General features: G+C 57.1%; 1 protein-coding gene across 1 annotated transcript in view; it reads right to left on the bottom strand.

Moving 5' to 3' along the window:
- The window catches only part of LOC137466452 (helicase SRCAP-like), a 35,437-nt gene extending 21,032 nt beyond the window's left edge, over positions 1-14,405 (bottom strand). The window contains 6 exon segments of the mRNA XM_068178180.1: positions 2,231-2,400; positions 3,831-3,967; positions 5,997-6,174; positions 8,992-9,281; positions 11,264-11,359; positions 14,306-14,405. Of these exon segments, the coding sequence (XP_068034281.1) occupies positions 2,231-2,400; positions 3,831-3,967; positions 5,997-6,174; positions 8,992-9,281; positions 11,264-11,359; positions 14,306-14,390 (956 nt within the window). The 5' untranslated portion in view covers positions 14,391-14,405.
- Positions 14,406-14,626: the final 221 nt, after the last annotated feature.

Below are 14,626 nucleotides of genomic sequence, written 5' to 3'. Positions count from 1 at the left end.
AGGTGAGACGCACAGCTGAGACACACAGGTGAGACAGGTGAGACACACAGGTGAGACAGGTGAGACGCACAGGTGAGACAAACAGGTGAGACACACAGGTGAGACACACAGGTATAGACAGGTAACACGGCTGCAGAGAGCTGAGGGAACACCTGAGCTCCATCAGCGAGCTCTGCAGCGGCGTACCTGTCAGCAGCAGCCGCCGCTGGCTGCAGGTGAGACAGGTGAGACACACAGGTGAGACACACAGGTGAGACAGGTATAGACAGGTGACACAGGTGACATGGCTGCAGAGAGCTCAGGGAACACCTGAGCTCCATCAGCGAGTTCTGCAGCGGCGTACCTGTCAGCAGCAGCCGCCGCTGGCTGCAGGTGAGACACACAGGTGAGACACACAGGTGAGACAGGTGAGACACACAGGTGAGACACACAGGTGAGACACACAGGTGAGACACACAGGTATAGACAGGTGAGACACACAGGTGAGACACACAGGTGAGACAGGTAACACACATGACACAGGTAACACGGCTGCAGAGAACTGAGGGAACACCTGAGCTCCATCAGCGAGTTCTGCAGCGGCGTACCTGTCAGCAGCAGCCGCCGCTGGCTAAAGGTGAGACAGGTGAGACACACAGGTGAGACACACAGGTGAGACACACAGGTGAGACACACAGGTATAGACAGGTGACACAGCTGCAGAGAGCTGAGGGAACACCTGAGCTCCATCAGCGAGTTCTGCAGTGAGTTCTGCTGCTGGCTAAAGGTGAGACAGGTGAGACACACAGGTGAGACACACAGGTGAGACAGGTGAGACACACAGGTGACACACACAGGTGAGACAGGTGAGCCACACAGGTGAGACAGGTGACACAGGTGACACGGCTGCAGAGAGCTCAGGGAACACCTGAGATCCATCAGCGAGTTCTGCAGCGGCGTACCTGTCAGCAGCAGCCGCCGCTGGCTGCAGGTGAGACACACAGGTGAGACTCACAGGTGAGACACACAGGTATAGACAGGTGAGACACACAGGTGACACACACAGGTGAGACAGGTGAGACACAGGTGAGACACACAGGTGAGACAGGTAAGACACGCAGGTGACACACACAGGTGAGACAAGTGAGACACACAGGTGAGACACACAGGTGAGACAGGTATGGACAGGTAACACAGGTGACACAGGTACAGGCAGGTAAGACAAGCACACAGGTAGGTACAGACAGGTAACACAGGTAACACAGGTACAGGCAGGTGACATAAATACAGACAGGTGAGACAGGTGAGACAGGTAACAGAAGTAACAAGGGTACAGACACGACAGGTACAGACAGGTGGGACAGGTATGAAAAGGTACCGCAGGTGAGACAAGTACAGACAGGTGGGACAGGTATGAACAGGTACCGCAGGTGAGACAAGTACAGACAGGTGGGACAGGTATGAACAGGTACCGCAGGTGAGACAAGTACAGACAGGTGGGACAGGTATGAACAGGTACCGCAGGTGAGACAAGTATAGACAGGTGGGACAGGTATGAACAGCTACACACAAATGAGAACAAGTGAGAACAGGTACAGACAGGTAAGGACAGGTGAGGACAGGTAAGGACAGGTACAGACAGGTGAGGACAGGTACGGACAGGTGAGGGAACGCCCCCAGCAGCAGGGACCGCAGCTCCACCAGCGACTTCTGCAGGGGACCCGGCTCAGGTGAGCCCCTCACCTGCCCAGGTGTGTCCCAGGTGTATCCCAGGTAACACAGGTGAGCCTGCCGGCTAACCCAGGTGTATCCCAGGTGTGCCCAGGTAACCCAGGTGTATGCCAGGCGTGCCCAGGTGTGCCCAGGTGTGCCCCAGGTGGGCCCAACACCTAACTCAGGCGCATCCCAGCTAACCCAGGTGTATCCCAGGTGTGCCCAGGTAACCCAGGTGTATGCCAGATGTGCCCAGGTGTGCCCAGGTGGGCCCCAGGTGGGCCCAACACCTAACTCAGGTGCATCCCAGCTAACTCAGGTGTACCCAGGTGTACCCAGGTGCATCCTACACAACTCAGGTGCGCTCGAGGTGCCTCCCAGGTGTGCCCAGGTGTATCTCAGCAAGCTCAGGTGTGTCCCAGGTGCACCCAGGTAACACAGGTGAGCCTGCCGGCTAACCCAGCTGCGTCCCACCTGACCCCGGGCACGCCCAGCCGTACCCCAGGCGTGCCCAGGTGCGCCCAGGTGCGCCGCTCACCTGTTGAAGTTGAGCAGGGACTGCCAGCGCTGGGATTTGAAGTTTTTGATGTTCTGCGCCTCGTCCAGGATCAGGTACTTCCAGTTCTTCCGGCGGAACGCCTGGTGGTCCTGCAGCACCAGCTTGTAGGAGGTGATGCACACGTGGAATGCGTTGGGCTTCGTCCAGCCCTGACAGGTGAGACAGGTAACGCAGGTGAGACAGGTGAGGCCAAAATCCCCACAAAAAACCACCTTAAAACCTCAAAAAAACCCTCCCTGAAGCAGCCCAGGTGTGCCCAGGTGTGCAGCACCAGCTTGTACAGGTGAGGCACACGTGGAACGCGTTGGGCTTCGTCCAGCCCTGGCAGGTGAGACAGGTAACGCAGGTGAGACAGATAATGCAGGTAACACAGGTGAGGCCAAAATCCCCACCCAAAACGGCCTTAAAACCTCAAAAAAAACGGCCCTGAAACAGCCCAGGTGCGCACAGGTGTGCCCAGGTGTGCCCAGGTGTGCAGCACCAGCCCGTACAGGTGAGGCACACATGAAACGCGTTGGGCTTCGTCCAGCCCTGACAGGTGAGACAGGTAACGCAGGTGAGACAGGCAACACAGGTGAGACAGGTGAGGCCAAAATCCCCACCCAAAACGGCCTTAAAACCTCAAAAAAAACGGCCCTGAAACAGCCCAGGTGTGCCCCAGGTGTGCCCAGGTGTGCAGCACCAGCCGGTACAGGTGATGCACACGTGGAACGCGTTGGGCTTCGTCCAGCCCTGACAGGTGAGACAGGTAACGCAGGTGAGACGGGTGAGGCCAAAATCCCCACCCAAAACCGCCCTAAAACCTCCATGAAACAGCCCAGGTGTGCCCAGGTGTGCAGCACCAGCCCGTACAGGTGAGGCACACGTGGAACGCGTTGGGCTTCGTCCAGCCCTGACAGGTGAGACAAGCAACACAGGTGAGACAGGCAACACAGGTGAGACAGGTGAGGCCAAAATCCCCACCTAAAACGGCCTTAAAACCTCAAAAAAAACGGCCCTGAAACAGCCCAGGTGTGCCCAGGTGCGCTCACCTGTCTCTGGAACACTTTCATGCCCCCAGGTGTTCTCAGGTGTGCTCACCTGCCTCTGGCGCACCCCGATCCCCCCCAGGTGTGCCCAGGTGTGCTCACCTGTCTCTAGCACACCCCAATCCCCCCCAGGTGTGCCCAGGTGTGCCCAGGTGTGCTCACCTGTCTCTAGCACACCCCAATCCCCCCCAGGTGTGCCCAGGTGTGCCCAGGTGTGCTCACCTGTCTCTGGCACACCCCAATCCCCCCCAGGTGTGCTCACCTGTCTCTGGCCCACCCCGATCCCGCCCAGGTGTGCCCAGGTGTGCTCACCTGTCTCTGGCCCACCCCGATCCCGCCCAGGTGTGCCCAGGTGCGCTCACCTGTCTCTGGCGCATCCCGATCCCCCCCAGGTTGCCCAGATGTGCCCAGGTGTGCCCAGGTGTGCTCACCTGTCTCTGGCACACCCCGATCCCCCCCAGGTGTGCCCAGGTGTGCCCAGGTGCGCTCACCTACCTCTGGCACACCCCGATCCCGCCCAGGTGTGCCCAGGTGTGCCCAGGTGCGCTCACCTGTCTCTTGAGGCGCCGCTCCTTCTGCGCGCCGTAGTAGGTGAGGATCTTGAAGCTGGGGCACCAGCGCTTGAGCTCCATCTCCCAGTTGAGCATCACCGAGGTGGGCACGATGATCAGGTGAGGGCCCCAGCTACCTGCACAGGTGAGGCACAGGTGAGACACCCGGAAAGGGCTCAGGTGTGTCCTGGGAAACCCCCAAACCTGCCCAGGTGTGGCTCAGACTGACACAAAGGGCTCAGGTGAGTCCCAGGTGAGGACCCCAGCTACCTGCACAGGTGAGGCACAGGTGAGACACCTGGAAAGGGCTCAGGTGAGTCCCAGGTGAGGGCCCAGCCACCTGCACAGGTGAGGCACAGCTGAGACACCCAAAACAAGGCCCAGGTGTGTCTCAGACTCACACAAAGGGCTCAGGTGAGCCCCAGGTGAGGACCCAGCCACCTGTACAGGTGAGGCACAGGTGAGACACCCCGAAACGGCTCAGGTGAGTCCCAGGTGAGGGCCCAGCCACCTGCACAGGTGAGGCACAGGTGAGACACCTTGGAAAGGACCCAAGGGTGACTTAGAACCCTCCTAAAGCACCTCAGGTGAGTCTGAGGTGAGAGTCTAAGGGGAGCCCCAGGTGAGTCCCACATCAGGACCCCAACTACCTGCACAGGTGAGGCACCAGGAAAGGACCCAGGTGAGTCCCAGGTGAGGGCCCAGCCACCTGCACAGGTGAGGCACAGGTGAGACACCCAAAACAAGGCCCAGGTGTGTCCTGGGAAACCCCCAAACCTGCCCAGGTGTGGCTCAGACTCACACAAAGGGCTCAGGTGAGTCCCAGGTGAGGACCCAGCCACCTGCACAGGTGAGGCACAGGTGAGACACCCCGAAAGGGCCCAGGGGTGACTTAGAGCCCTCCTAAAGCACCTCAGGTGAGTCTCAGGTGAGCACCCAGCCACCTGCACAGGTGAGGCACAGGTGAGACACCCAAAACAAGGCCCAGGTGTGTCTCAGACTCACCCAATGGGACTCAGGTGAGTCCCAGGTGAGAACCCAGGTGCCTGCACAGGTGAGACACCCCAAAAGGGCTCAGGTGAGTCCCAGGTGAGGACCAAGCCACCTGCACAGGTGAGGCACAGGTGAGACACCCCGAAACGACCCAGGGGTGACTTAGAGTCCTCCTAAAGCACCTCAGGTGAGTCTCAGGTGAGGACCCAGCCACCTGCACAGGTGAGGCACAGGTGAGACACCAGGAAAGGGCTCAGGTGAGTCCTGAGAAGTCCAAACCTGCCCAGGTGCGACTCAAACCCCCTGAAGGGGCTCAGGTGAGGATACGGAGACTGAGAGTGCGCAGGTGAGCCCCAATCGCTCAGGTGAGAGCCCAGCTCCCCCTCCCAGGTGCCTCCAATGACTCCCAGGTGTGCCCAGGTGTGCCCAGGTGTGTGCAATGGCTCTCAGGTGAATCCCAGGTGTGCCCAGGTGTGTGCAATGGCTCCCAGGTGTGCCCAGGTGTGTGTAATGGCTCTCAGCTGTGCCCAGGTGTGCCCAGGTGTGTGCAATGGCTCTCAGCTGTGCCCAGGTGTGCCCAGGTGTGTGCAATGACTCCCAGGTGTGCCCAGGTGCGTCCCCCAGGTGCGGTACCTTTCTCGCAGGCCAGGTGGGCCAGCAGGGAGATGGTCTGGAAGGTCTTGCCCCGCCCCATCCCAGGTGTGCGCAATGGCTCCTAGGTGTACCCAGGTGTGCCCAGGTGTGCCCAGGTGTGTGCAATGGCTCTCAGGTGTGCCCAGGTGTGTGCAATGGCTCTCAGGTGTGCCCAGGTGTGCCCAGGTGTGTGCAATGGCTCTCAGCTGTGCCCAGGTGTGCCCAGGTGCGTGCAATGGCTCTCAGCTGTGCCCAGGTGTGTGCAATGGCTCCCAGCTGTGCCCAGGTGTGCCCAGGTGTGTGCAATGGCTCTCAGGTGTGCCCAGGTGTGTGCAATGGCTCCCAGCTGTGCCCAGGTGTGCCCAGGTGCGTTACCTTTCTCGCAGGCCAGGTGGGCCAGCAGGGAGATGGTCTGGATGGTCTTGCCCAGCCCCATCCCAGGTGTGCGCAATGGCTCCCAGCTGTGCCCAGGTGTGCCCAGCTGTGCCCAGGTGTGTGCAATGGCTCCCAGCTGTGCCCAGGTGTGCCCAGGTGCGGTACCTTTCTCGCAGGCCAGGTGGGCCAGCAGGGAGATGGTCTGGATGGTCTTGCCCAGCCCCATCTCGTCGGCCAGGATCCCGTTCAGCTTCTTCTCGTACATGGTCACCAGCCAGTCCAGCCCGATGTGCTGGTACTCGCGCAGCGTGCCCCGCAGCAGGTGAGGGATCGGCGTCTTCACCTGCGCAGGGGAGGCACAGGTGAGGCACAGGTGAGTCACTCACAGGTGAGTCAGTCACAGGTACCCCCCAACCCCAGTCCAGCCCCATGTGCTGGTACTCGCGCAGCGTGCCCCACAGCAGGTGAGGGATCGGCGTCTTCACCTGCGCAGGGGAGGCACAGGTGAGTCACTCACAGGTACCCCCAGGTGAGGCACAGGTGAGGCACAGGTGAGTCACGCACAGGTACCCCCAGGTGAGTCAGTCCCAGATACCCCCCAACCCCAGCCCAGCCCCCTGTGCTGGTACTCGCGCAGCGTGCCCCTCAACAGGTGAGGGATCGGCGTCTTCACCTGCGCAGGTGAGGCACAGGTGAGGCACAGAACCCCCCAGGTGAGGCACTCACAGGTACCCCCAGGTGAGTCACAGGTACCCCCCAACCCCAGTCCAGCCCCCTGTGCTGGTACTCGCACAGCGAGTGAGATAATGTGAGATAAGGTGAAATAAGGTGAGATGAGGTGAGGCAAATTGGGATAAGGTGAGATCAGGTGAGAAAAGGTGAGGAAAGGTGAGGAAAAGTGTGATAAGGTGAGACAAGGTGAGACCAGGTGAGATCAGGTGAGATCAGGTGAGACCAGGTGAGATAAGAACAGGTGAGACAATGGAAAGTGAGATAAGGTGAGGTGAGGTCAGGTGACATCAACTGAGGTGAGACAAGGTGAGATAAGGTGAGACCAGGTGAGATAAGGTGGGACATGGTGAGGAAAGGTCAGATGAGGTGAGATCAGGTGAGATCAGGTGAGACCAGGTGAAATAAGAACAGGTGAGACAATGGAAAGTGAGATAAGGTGAGGTGAGGTCAGGTGACATCAACTGAGGTGAGATCAGGTGAGATCAGGTGAGATAATGTGAGGAAAGGTGAGACAAGGTGAGATAAGGTGAGATCAGGTGAGACAAGGTGAGATAAGGTGAGATCAGGTGAGATAAAGTGAGATCAGGTGAGATCAGGTGAGATCAGGTGAGATAAGAACAGGTGAGATAACAGAAAGTGAGATAAGGTGAGGTCAGGTGACATAAACTGAGGTGAGACAAGGTGAGATCAGGTGAGACCAGGTGAGATAAGAACAGGTGAGACAATGGAAAGTGAAATAAGGTAAGATGAGGTCAGGTGACATAAACTGAGGTGAGATCAGGTGACACAAGGTGAGACAAGGTGAGACAAGGTGAGTAAAGGTGAGATAAAGTGAAGTAAGGTGAGATCAGGTAAGACAAGGTGAGATAAGGTGAGATCAGGTGAGATAAAGTGAGATCAGGTGAGATCAGGTGAGACCAGGTGAGATCAGGTGAGACCAGGTGAGGAAAGGTGAGATCAGGTGAGATGAGATCAGGTGAGATCAGGTGAGACCAGGTGAGATAAGAACAGGCGAGATAACAGAAAGTAAGATAAAGGTGAGGTCAGGTGACATAAACTGAGGTGAGATAACATGAGATCAGGTGAGACAAGGTGAGATAAGGTGAGACCAGGTGAGGAAAGGTGAGATCAGGTGAGATCAGGTGAGATCAGGTGAGATCAGGTGAGACAAGGTGAGATCAGGTGATGAAAGGTGAGATCAGGTGAGATCAGGTGAGATCAGGTGAGATGAGATGAGATAAGGCCAGGTGAGGTCAGATCAGCTGAGATAAGGTGAGACCAGGTGATGAAAGGTGAGATCAGGTGAGACAAGGTGAGATCAGGTGAGATGAGATGAGATAAGGCCAGGTGAGGTCAGATCAGCTGAGCTCAAGGCCACATAAGGCACAGCCAGGTAAGACCAGGTGAGCTGAGCTGAGAGTGAGGTAAGGTGAGGCAAGGTGAGGCAACACGAGATGAGGTCAGGTAAGGTGAGACAAGGCCAGGTAAGGTGAGGACAAGTGCACCCAGGTGTATCTCAGGTGTATCTCAGGTGTATCCCAGGTGTACCCCAGGTGTGCCCAGGTGTGCCCAGGTGTATCCCAGGTGTATCCCAGGCGTATGCCAGGTGTGCCCAGGTGTATCCCAGGTGTATCCCAGGTGTGCCCAGGTGTATCCCAGGCATATCCCAGGCGTATGCCAGGCGTATCCCAGGTGTACCCAGGTGTGCCCAGGTGTGCCCAGGTATATCCCAGGTGTATCCCAGGTGTATCGCACGTGTATCTCAGGCGAACCCAGGTGTGCCCAGGTGTATCCCAGGTGTATCCCAGCTGTGCCAAGGTGTACCCAGGTGTACCCAGGTTCCCCCAGCTGTGCCCAGGTGTGCCCAGGTGTGCTCAGCTGTACCCAGGTGTATCCCAGGTGTACCCAGGTGCCCCCAGGTGTACCCAGGTGCCCCCAGGTGCCCCCAGGTGTGCCCAGGTGCGTCCAGGTGCCCCCAGGTGTGCCCAGGTGCGTCCAGGTGCCCCCAGGTGTGCCCAGGTGTGCCCAGGTGCCCCCAGCTGTGCCCAGGTGTGCCCAGGTGCGCTCACCTGCGTGGTGGCCAGCGTGTACCCCTTGGGCTGCAGGCTCTCTATGCCCCAGGTGTATCCCAGCTGTGCCCAGGTGTGCCCAGGTGCGCCCAGGTGTACCCAGGTGTGCCGAGGTGTGCCCAGGTGTGCCCAGCTGTACCCAGGTGTATCCCAGGTGTATCCCAGCTGTGCCCAGCTGTGCCCAGGTGCCCCCAGGTGTGCCCAGGTGTGCTCACCTGCGTGGTGGCCAGCGTGTACCCCTTGGGCTGCAGGCTCTCTGTGCCCCAGGTGTATCCCAGGTGTGCCCAGGTGTGCCCAGGTGTGCCCAGGTCTATCCCAGGTGCCCCCAGGTGTGCCCAGGTGTGCCCAGGTGCGCTCACCTGCGTGGTGGCCAGCGTGTACCCCTTGGGCTGCAGGCTCTCCGCGGCCGCCGCGATGTCGCTGATCTCCTTCTTGGGGGCGGGGCCCGCGGGCGCGGCCGGGGCGGGGCTCACCTGGGCAGGTGCGGGCGGGGCCACGCCCCCTCCGGGCTCACCTGGCGCCCCTCCCCCGCCCTCCTGCCCCTCCCCCTCCTCCTCCTCGTCCTCGTCGTCGGCCTCGTCCTCGTCCTCGTCCTCGTCGTCGTCGTCCTCCTCCTCCTCCTCCTCCTCGCTGTCGCCGCCAGGTGAGTCTGGGGGGACAGGTGAGCTCAGGGCGGCGCCCGCGCAGGTGTGGGGCGCACCTGGGGGGGGGGGAGGGGTACCTGGGGGGAGTTCTGGGGAGATTGGGAGGGTCTGGGACACCTGGGGGGGTTAAATCACACCTGGGCAGGTGTGTGACACACCTGAGGGGTTAGAGCACACCTGGGCAGGTGTGCGACACACCTGGGGGGGTTAGAGCACACCTGGGCAGGTGTGTGACACACCTGGGGGGGTTCAATCACACCTGGGCAGGTGTGTGACACACCTGGGGGGGTTAGAGCACACCTGGGCAGGTGCATGATAGGTAAATGAAGTTGATAACGCACCTGTACAGGTACAGACACACCTGTACAGACACACACCTGTACAGACACACACACACCTGTACAGACACAGACACACCTGTACACACACACACCTGCACAGACACAGACACACCTGTACACACACACACCTGTACAGACACACACACACCTGTACAGACACACACACACCTGTACACACACACACCTGTACAGACACACACACACCTGTACAGACACAGACACACCTGTACAGGTACACACACACCTGTACAGACACACACACACCTGTACAGGTACAGACACCTGTACAGACACACACACACCTGTACAGACACAGACACACCTGTACACACACACACCTGTACAGACACACACACACCTGTACAGACACACACACACCTGTACACACACACACCTGTACAGACACACACACACCTGTACAGACACAGACACACCTGTACACACACACACCTGTACAGACACACACACACCTGTACAGACACAGACACACCTGTACACACACACACCTGTACAGACACACACACACCTGTACAGACACACACACACCTGTACACACACACACCTGTACAGACACACACACACCTGTACAGACACAGACACACCTGTACAGGTACACACACACCTGTACAGACACACACACACCTGTACAGGTACAGACACCTGTACAGACACACACACACCTGTACAGACACAGACACACCTGTACACACACACACCTGTACAGACACACACACACCTGTACAGGTACAGACACCTGTACAGACACACATACACCTGTACAGACACAGACACACCTGTACACACACACACCTGTACAGACACACACACACCTGTACAGACACACACACCTATACAGGTACAGACACACCTGCACACACACACACCTGTACAGGTACAGACACACCTGTACAGGTACAGACACACCTGTACAGACACACACCTGTACAGACACACACACACCTGTACAGACACACCTGTACAGACACACACACCTTTACAGGTACAGACACACCTGCATACACACACACCTGTACACACACACACACACCTGTACAGACACAGCTGTACAGACACACACACCTTTACAGGTACAGACACACCTGTACAGGTACACACACACCTGTACAGACACACACACACACACCTGTACAGGTACACACACACACACCTGTACACACACACACCCGCACAGGTGCACACACACCTGCACACACACACCTGCGCACAGACACACCCGCACAGGTGCACACACACCTGCACACAGACACACACCTGTACAGGTACAGACACGCACCTGTACAGACACACACACACCTGTACAGACACACCTGTACAGGTACAGACACGCACCTGTACAGACACACACACACCTGTACAGACACACACACCTGTACAGACACGCACCTGTACAGACACACACACACCTGTACAGACACACACACCTGTACAGACACACACCTGTACAGACACACACACACCTGTACAGACACACACACCTGTACAGACACACACCTGTACAGACACACACACACCTGTACAGACACACACACCTGCACACACACACCTGCACAGACACACACACCCACCTGTACAGACACAGACACACCCGCACAGGTGCACACACACCTGCGCAGGTGCACACCCACCTGAGCGGGTGCTGCTGGCGCCGGGGGCGGAGTCGCAGTCGGAGTCGGTGAAGGCGCCGCGGTAACGCTGCAGCAGCTCCTCCATGGGCAGCGCACCTGCAACACACCTGGGTCACCTGGGCACACCTGGGGCACACCTGGAACACACCTGGGGCACACCTGGGACACACCTGGGATACACCTGGGGCACACCTGGGGCACACCTGGAACACACCTGGGTCACCTGGGCACACCTGGGGCACCTGGGCACACCTGGGGCACACCTGGGATACACCTGGGGCACACCTGGGGCACCTGGGCACACCTGGGGCACACCTGGGATACACCTGGGTCACCTGGGCACACCTGGGGCAGACCTGAGACACACCGGGGGCACACCTGGGCACACCTGGAACACACCTGGGGCACCTGGGACACACCTGGGGCACACCTGAGCTGGGGCACACCTGGGATACACCTGGGATACACCTGGGATACACCTGGGGCACACCTGGAACACACCTGGGTCACCTGGGCACACCTGGGGCACACCTGAGCTGGGGCACACCTGGGATACACCTGGGATACACCTGGGATACACCTGGGTCACCTGGGACACACCTGGGGCACACCTGAGCTGGGGCACACCTGGGATACACCTGGGATACACCTGGGATACACCTGGGGCACCTGGGACACACCTGGGGCACACCTGAGCTGGGGCACACCTGGGATACACCTGGGGCACACCTGGAACACACCTGGGTCACCTGGGCACACCTGGGTCACCTGGGCACACCTGAGCTGGGACACACCTGAGCTGGGTCACACCTGGGATACACCTGGGACACACCTGGGTCACCTGGGCACACCTGGGGCACACCTAGGACACTAGGGGCACACCTGAGACACCTGGGGCACCTGGGGCACACCTGGGGCACTAAGGGCAGACCTGGAGCAGACCTGGGGCACACCTGGGCACACCTGAGCACACCTGGGAGACACCTGGGGCACACCTGGGGCACCTGGAACACACCTGGGGCACACCTGGGGCACACCTGGGGACAGCTGGGACACACCTGGGGGATGGGACACACCTGGGGACACACCTGGGGCACACCTGGGACACACCTGGGGCACCTGGGGCACACCTGGGACACACCTGGGACACACCTGGGACACCTGAGCACACCTGGGACACCTGGAGTCACTGGGGGCACACCTGCATTACCTGAGAGTCACCTGGGGACACCTGGGGTGGTTTTGGGCTGATTTGGGGTGATTTTGGGTAATTTTGGGGAGATTTTGGGTAATTTTGGGGAGATTTTGGGTATTTTTTGGGGTGATTTGGGGTGATTTTGAGTAATTTTGGGGTGATTTTGGGTAATTTTGGGGACATTTTGGATATCTTTTGGGGTGATTTTGGGTATTTTTTTGGGCTAATTTCGAGTGATTCTAGGTAATTTTGGGGAGATTTTGGGTGCTTTTGGGTAATTTTGGGGTGTTTTTGTCCTTTACCCTCCCTGGCCGGATCGTCCAGCTCCTGCTGGGGGTTTTGGGTGAATTCGAGGTGATTTTGGGTAAATTTGGGTAATTTTGGGGTGATTTGGGGTAATTTGGGGTAATTCTAGGCAATTTTAAGCTACGTTAGATATCTTTTGTACATTTTTTGGGTTGGTTTTGGGTGATTTTGGGGTAATTTTGGGGTGATTTGGGGTATTTTTTGGGGTGATTTGGGGTAATTTGGGGTAATTCTAGGCAATTTTAAGCTACGTCGGATATTTTTTGTACATTTTTTGGGTTGATTTTGGGCACTTTTGGGGTGATTTTGTCCCTTAACCTCCCTGGCTAGATCCTCTTGCTCCTCCTGGGGGTTTTGGGTGATTTTAGGTAATTTTGGGGTGATTCGGGGTATTTTTTGGGGTGATTTGGGGTATTTTTGAACTTGATTTTGGGGTGAATTTGGGTTGTTTTTGTCCCTTACCCTCCCTGGCCAGGTCATCCAGCTTCTGCTGGGGTTTGGGGTGATTTTGGAGTAATTTTGGGTGATTTTGGATGTTTTTTTGGGGTGATTTGGGGTAATTTTGGGTGGTTTTGGGGTGTTTTTGCCCCTTACCCTCCCTGACCAAGTTGTCCAGCTACTGCTGGCAGTTTTGGGTGATTTTGGGTGATTTTGGGGTGATTCGGGGTATTTTTTGGGGTGATTTGGGGTAATTTTGGGCGCTTTTGGGGTGTTTTTGTCCCTTACCCTCCCTGGCCAGGTCGTCCAGCTCCTGCTGGGGGTTTTGGGTGATTATGGGTGGATTTTGGAGTAATTTTGGGTGATGTGGGATATTTTTAGGGGTGATTTGGGGTAATTTTGGGGTGTTTTTGTCCCTTACCCTCCCTGGCTGGGTCGTCCAGCTCCTGCTGGGGCTTTGAGTGATTTTGGGTTGATTTTGGAGTAATTTTGGGTGATTTTAGATATTTTTTTGGGGTGATTTTGAAAGCTTTTGGGTAATTTTGGAGTGTTTTTGTCCCTTACCCTCCCTGACCAAGTTGCCCAGCTCCTGCTGGGGGTTTTGAGTGATTTTGGGTGATTTTGGAGTAATTTTGGGTGATTTTGGATGTTTTTTGGGGTGATTTGGGGTAATTTTGGGGTGTTTTTGTCCCTTACCCTCCCTGACCGGGTCGTCCAGCTCCTGCTGGGGCTTTGAGTGATTTTGGGTTGATTTTGGAGTAATTTTGGGTGATTTTAGATATTTTTTGGGGTGATTTTGAATGCTTTTGGGTAATTTGGGGTGTTTTTGTCCCTTACCCTCCCTGACCAAGTTGCCCAGCTACTGCTGGCAGTTTTGGGTTGATTTTGGGTGATTTTGGGGTGATCTTGGATATTTTTTCGGTTGATTTGGGGTAATTTTGGGGTGTTTTTGTCCTTTACGCTCCCTGGCCAAGTTGCCCAGCTCCTGCTGGGTGTTTTGAGTGATTTTGGGTTGATTTTGGAGTAATTTTGGGTGATTTTAGATTTTTTTTGGGGTGATTTGGGGTAATTTTGGGTGATTTTGGGGTGTTTTTGTCCCTTACCCTCCCTGGCCAGGTCGTCCAGCTCCTGCTGGTGATCGACGTCGCCCCTCCAGGCGCTCCTGGGCCGCGATCGTGTCCTCCTCATCCTCACCTGGGCACGGGGGGCACCGGGGGGTCAACAAGGGGCACCAAAACGGCACCAAAATTGCACCAAAACGTCACAAAACGGCACCAAAATGGCAAAAATAGGACCAGAATGTCTCCAAAATGACACCAAACGGCTCCAAAACGTCAATAAACGGCACCAAAATGGCACAAAACGGCAGCAAATGGCAACAAGTGGCACCAAAATGGCAAAAAATGGCAAAAAATAGGACCAAA

Source organism: Anomalospiza imberbis, unplaced genomic scaffold, assembly GCF_031753505.1.
Source record: "Anomalospiza imberbis isolate Cuckoo-Finch-1a 21T00152 unplaced genomic scaffold, ASM3175350v1 scaffold_214, whole genome shotgun sequence".
NCBI lineage: Eukaryota > Metazoa > Chordata > Aves > Passeriformes > Viduidae > Anomalospiza > Anomalospiza imberbis.
The sequence above is the reverse complement of the archived record's forward strand: the minus strand, read 5'-3'. Positions and strand labels throughout refer to the sequence as shown.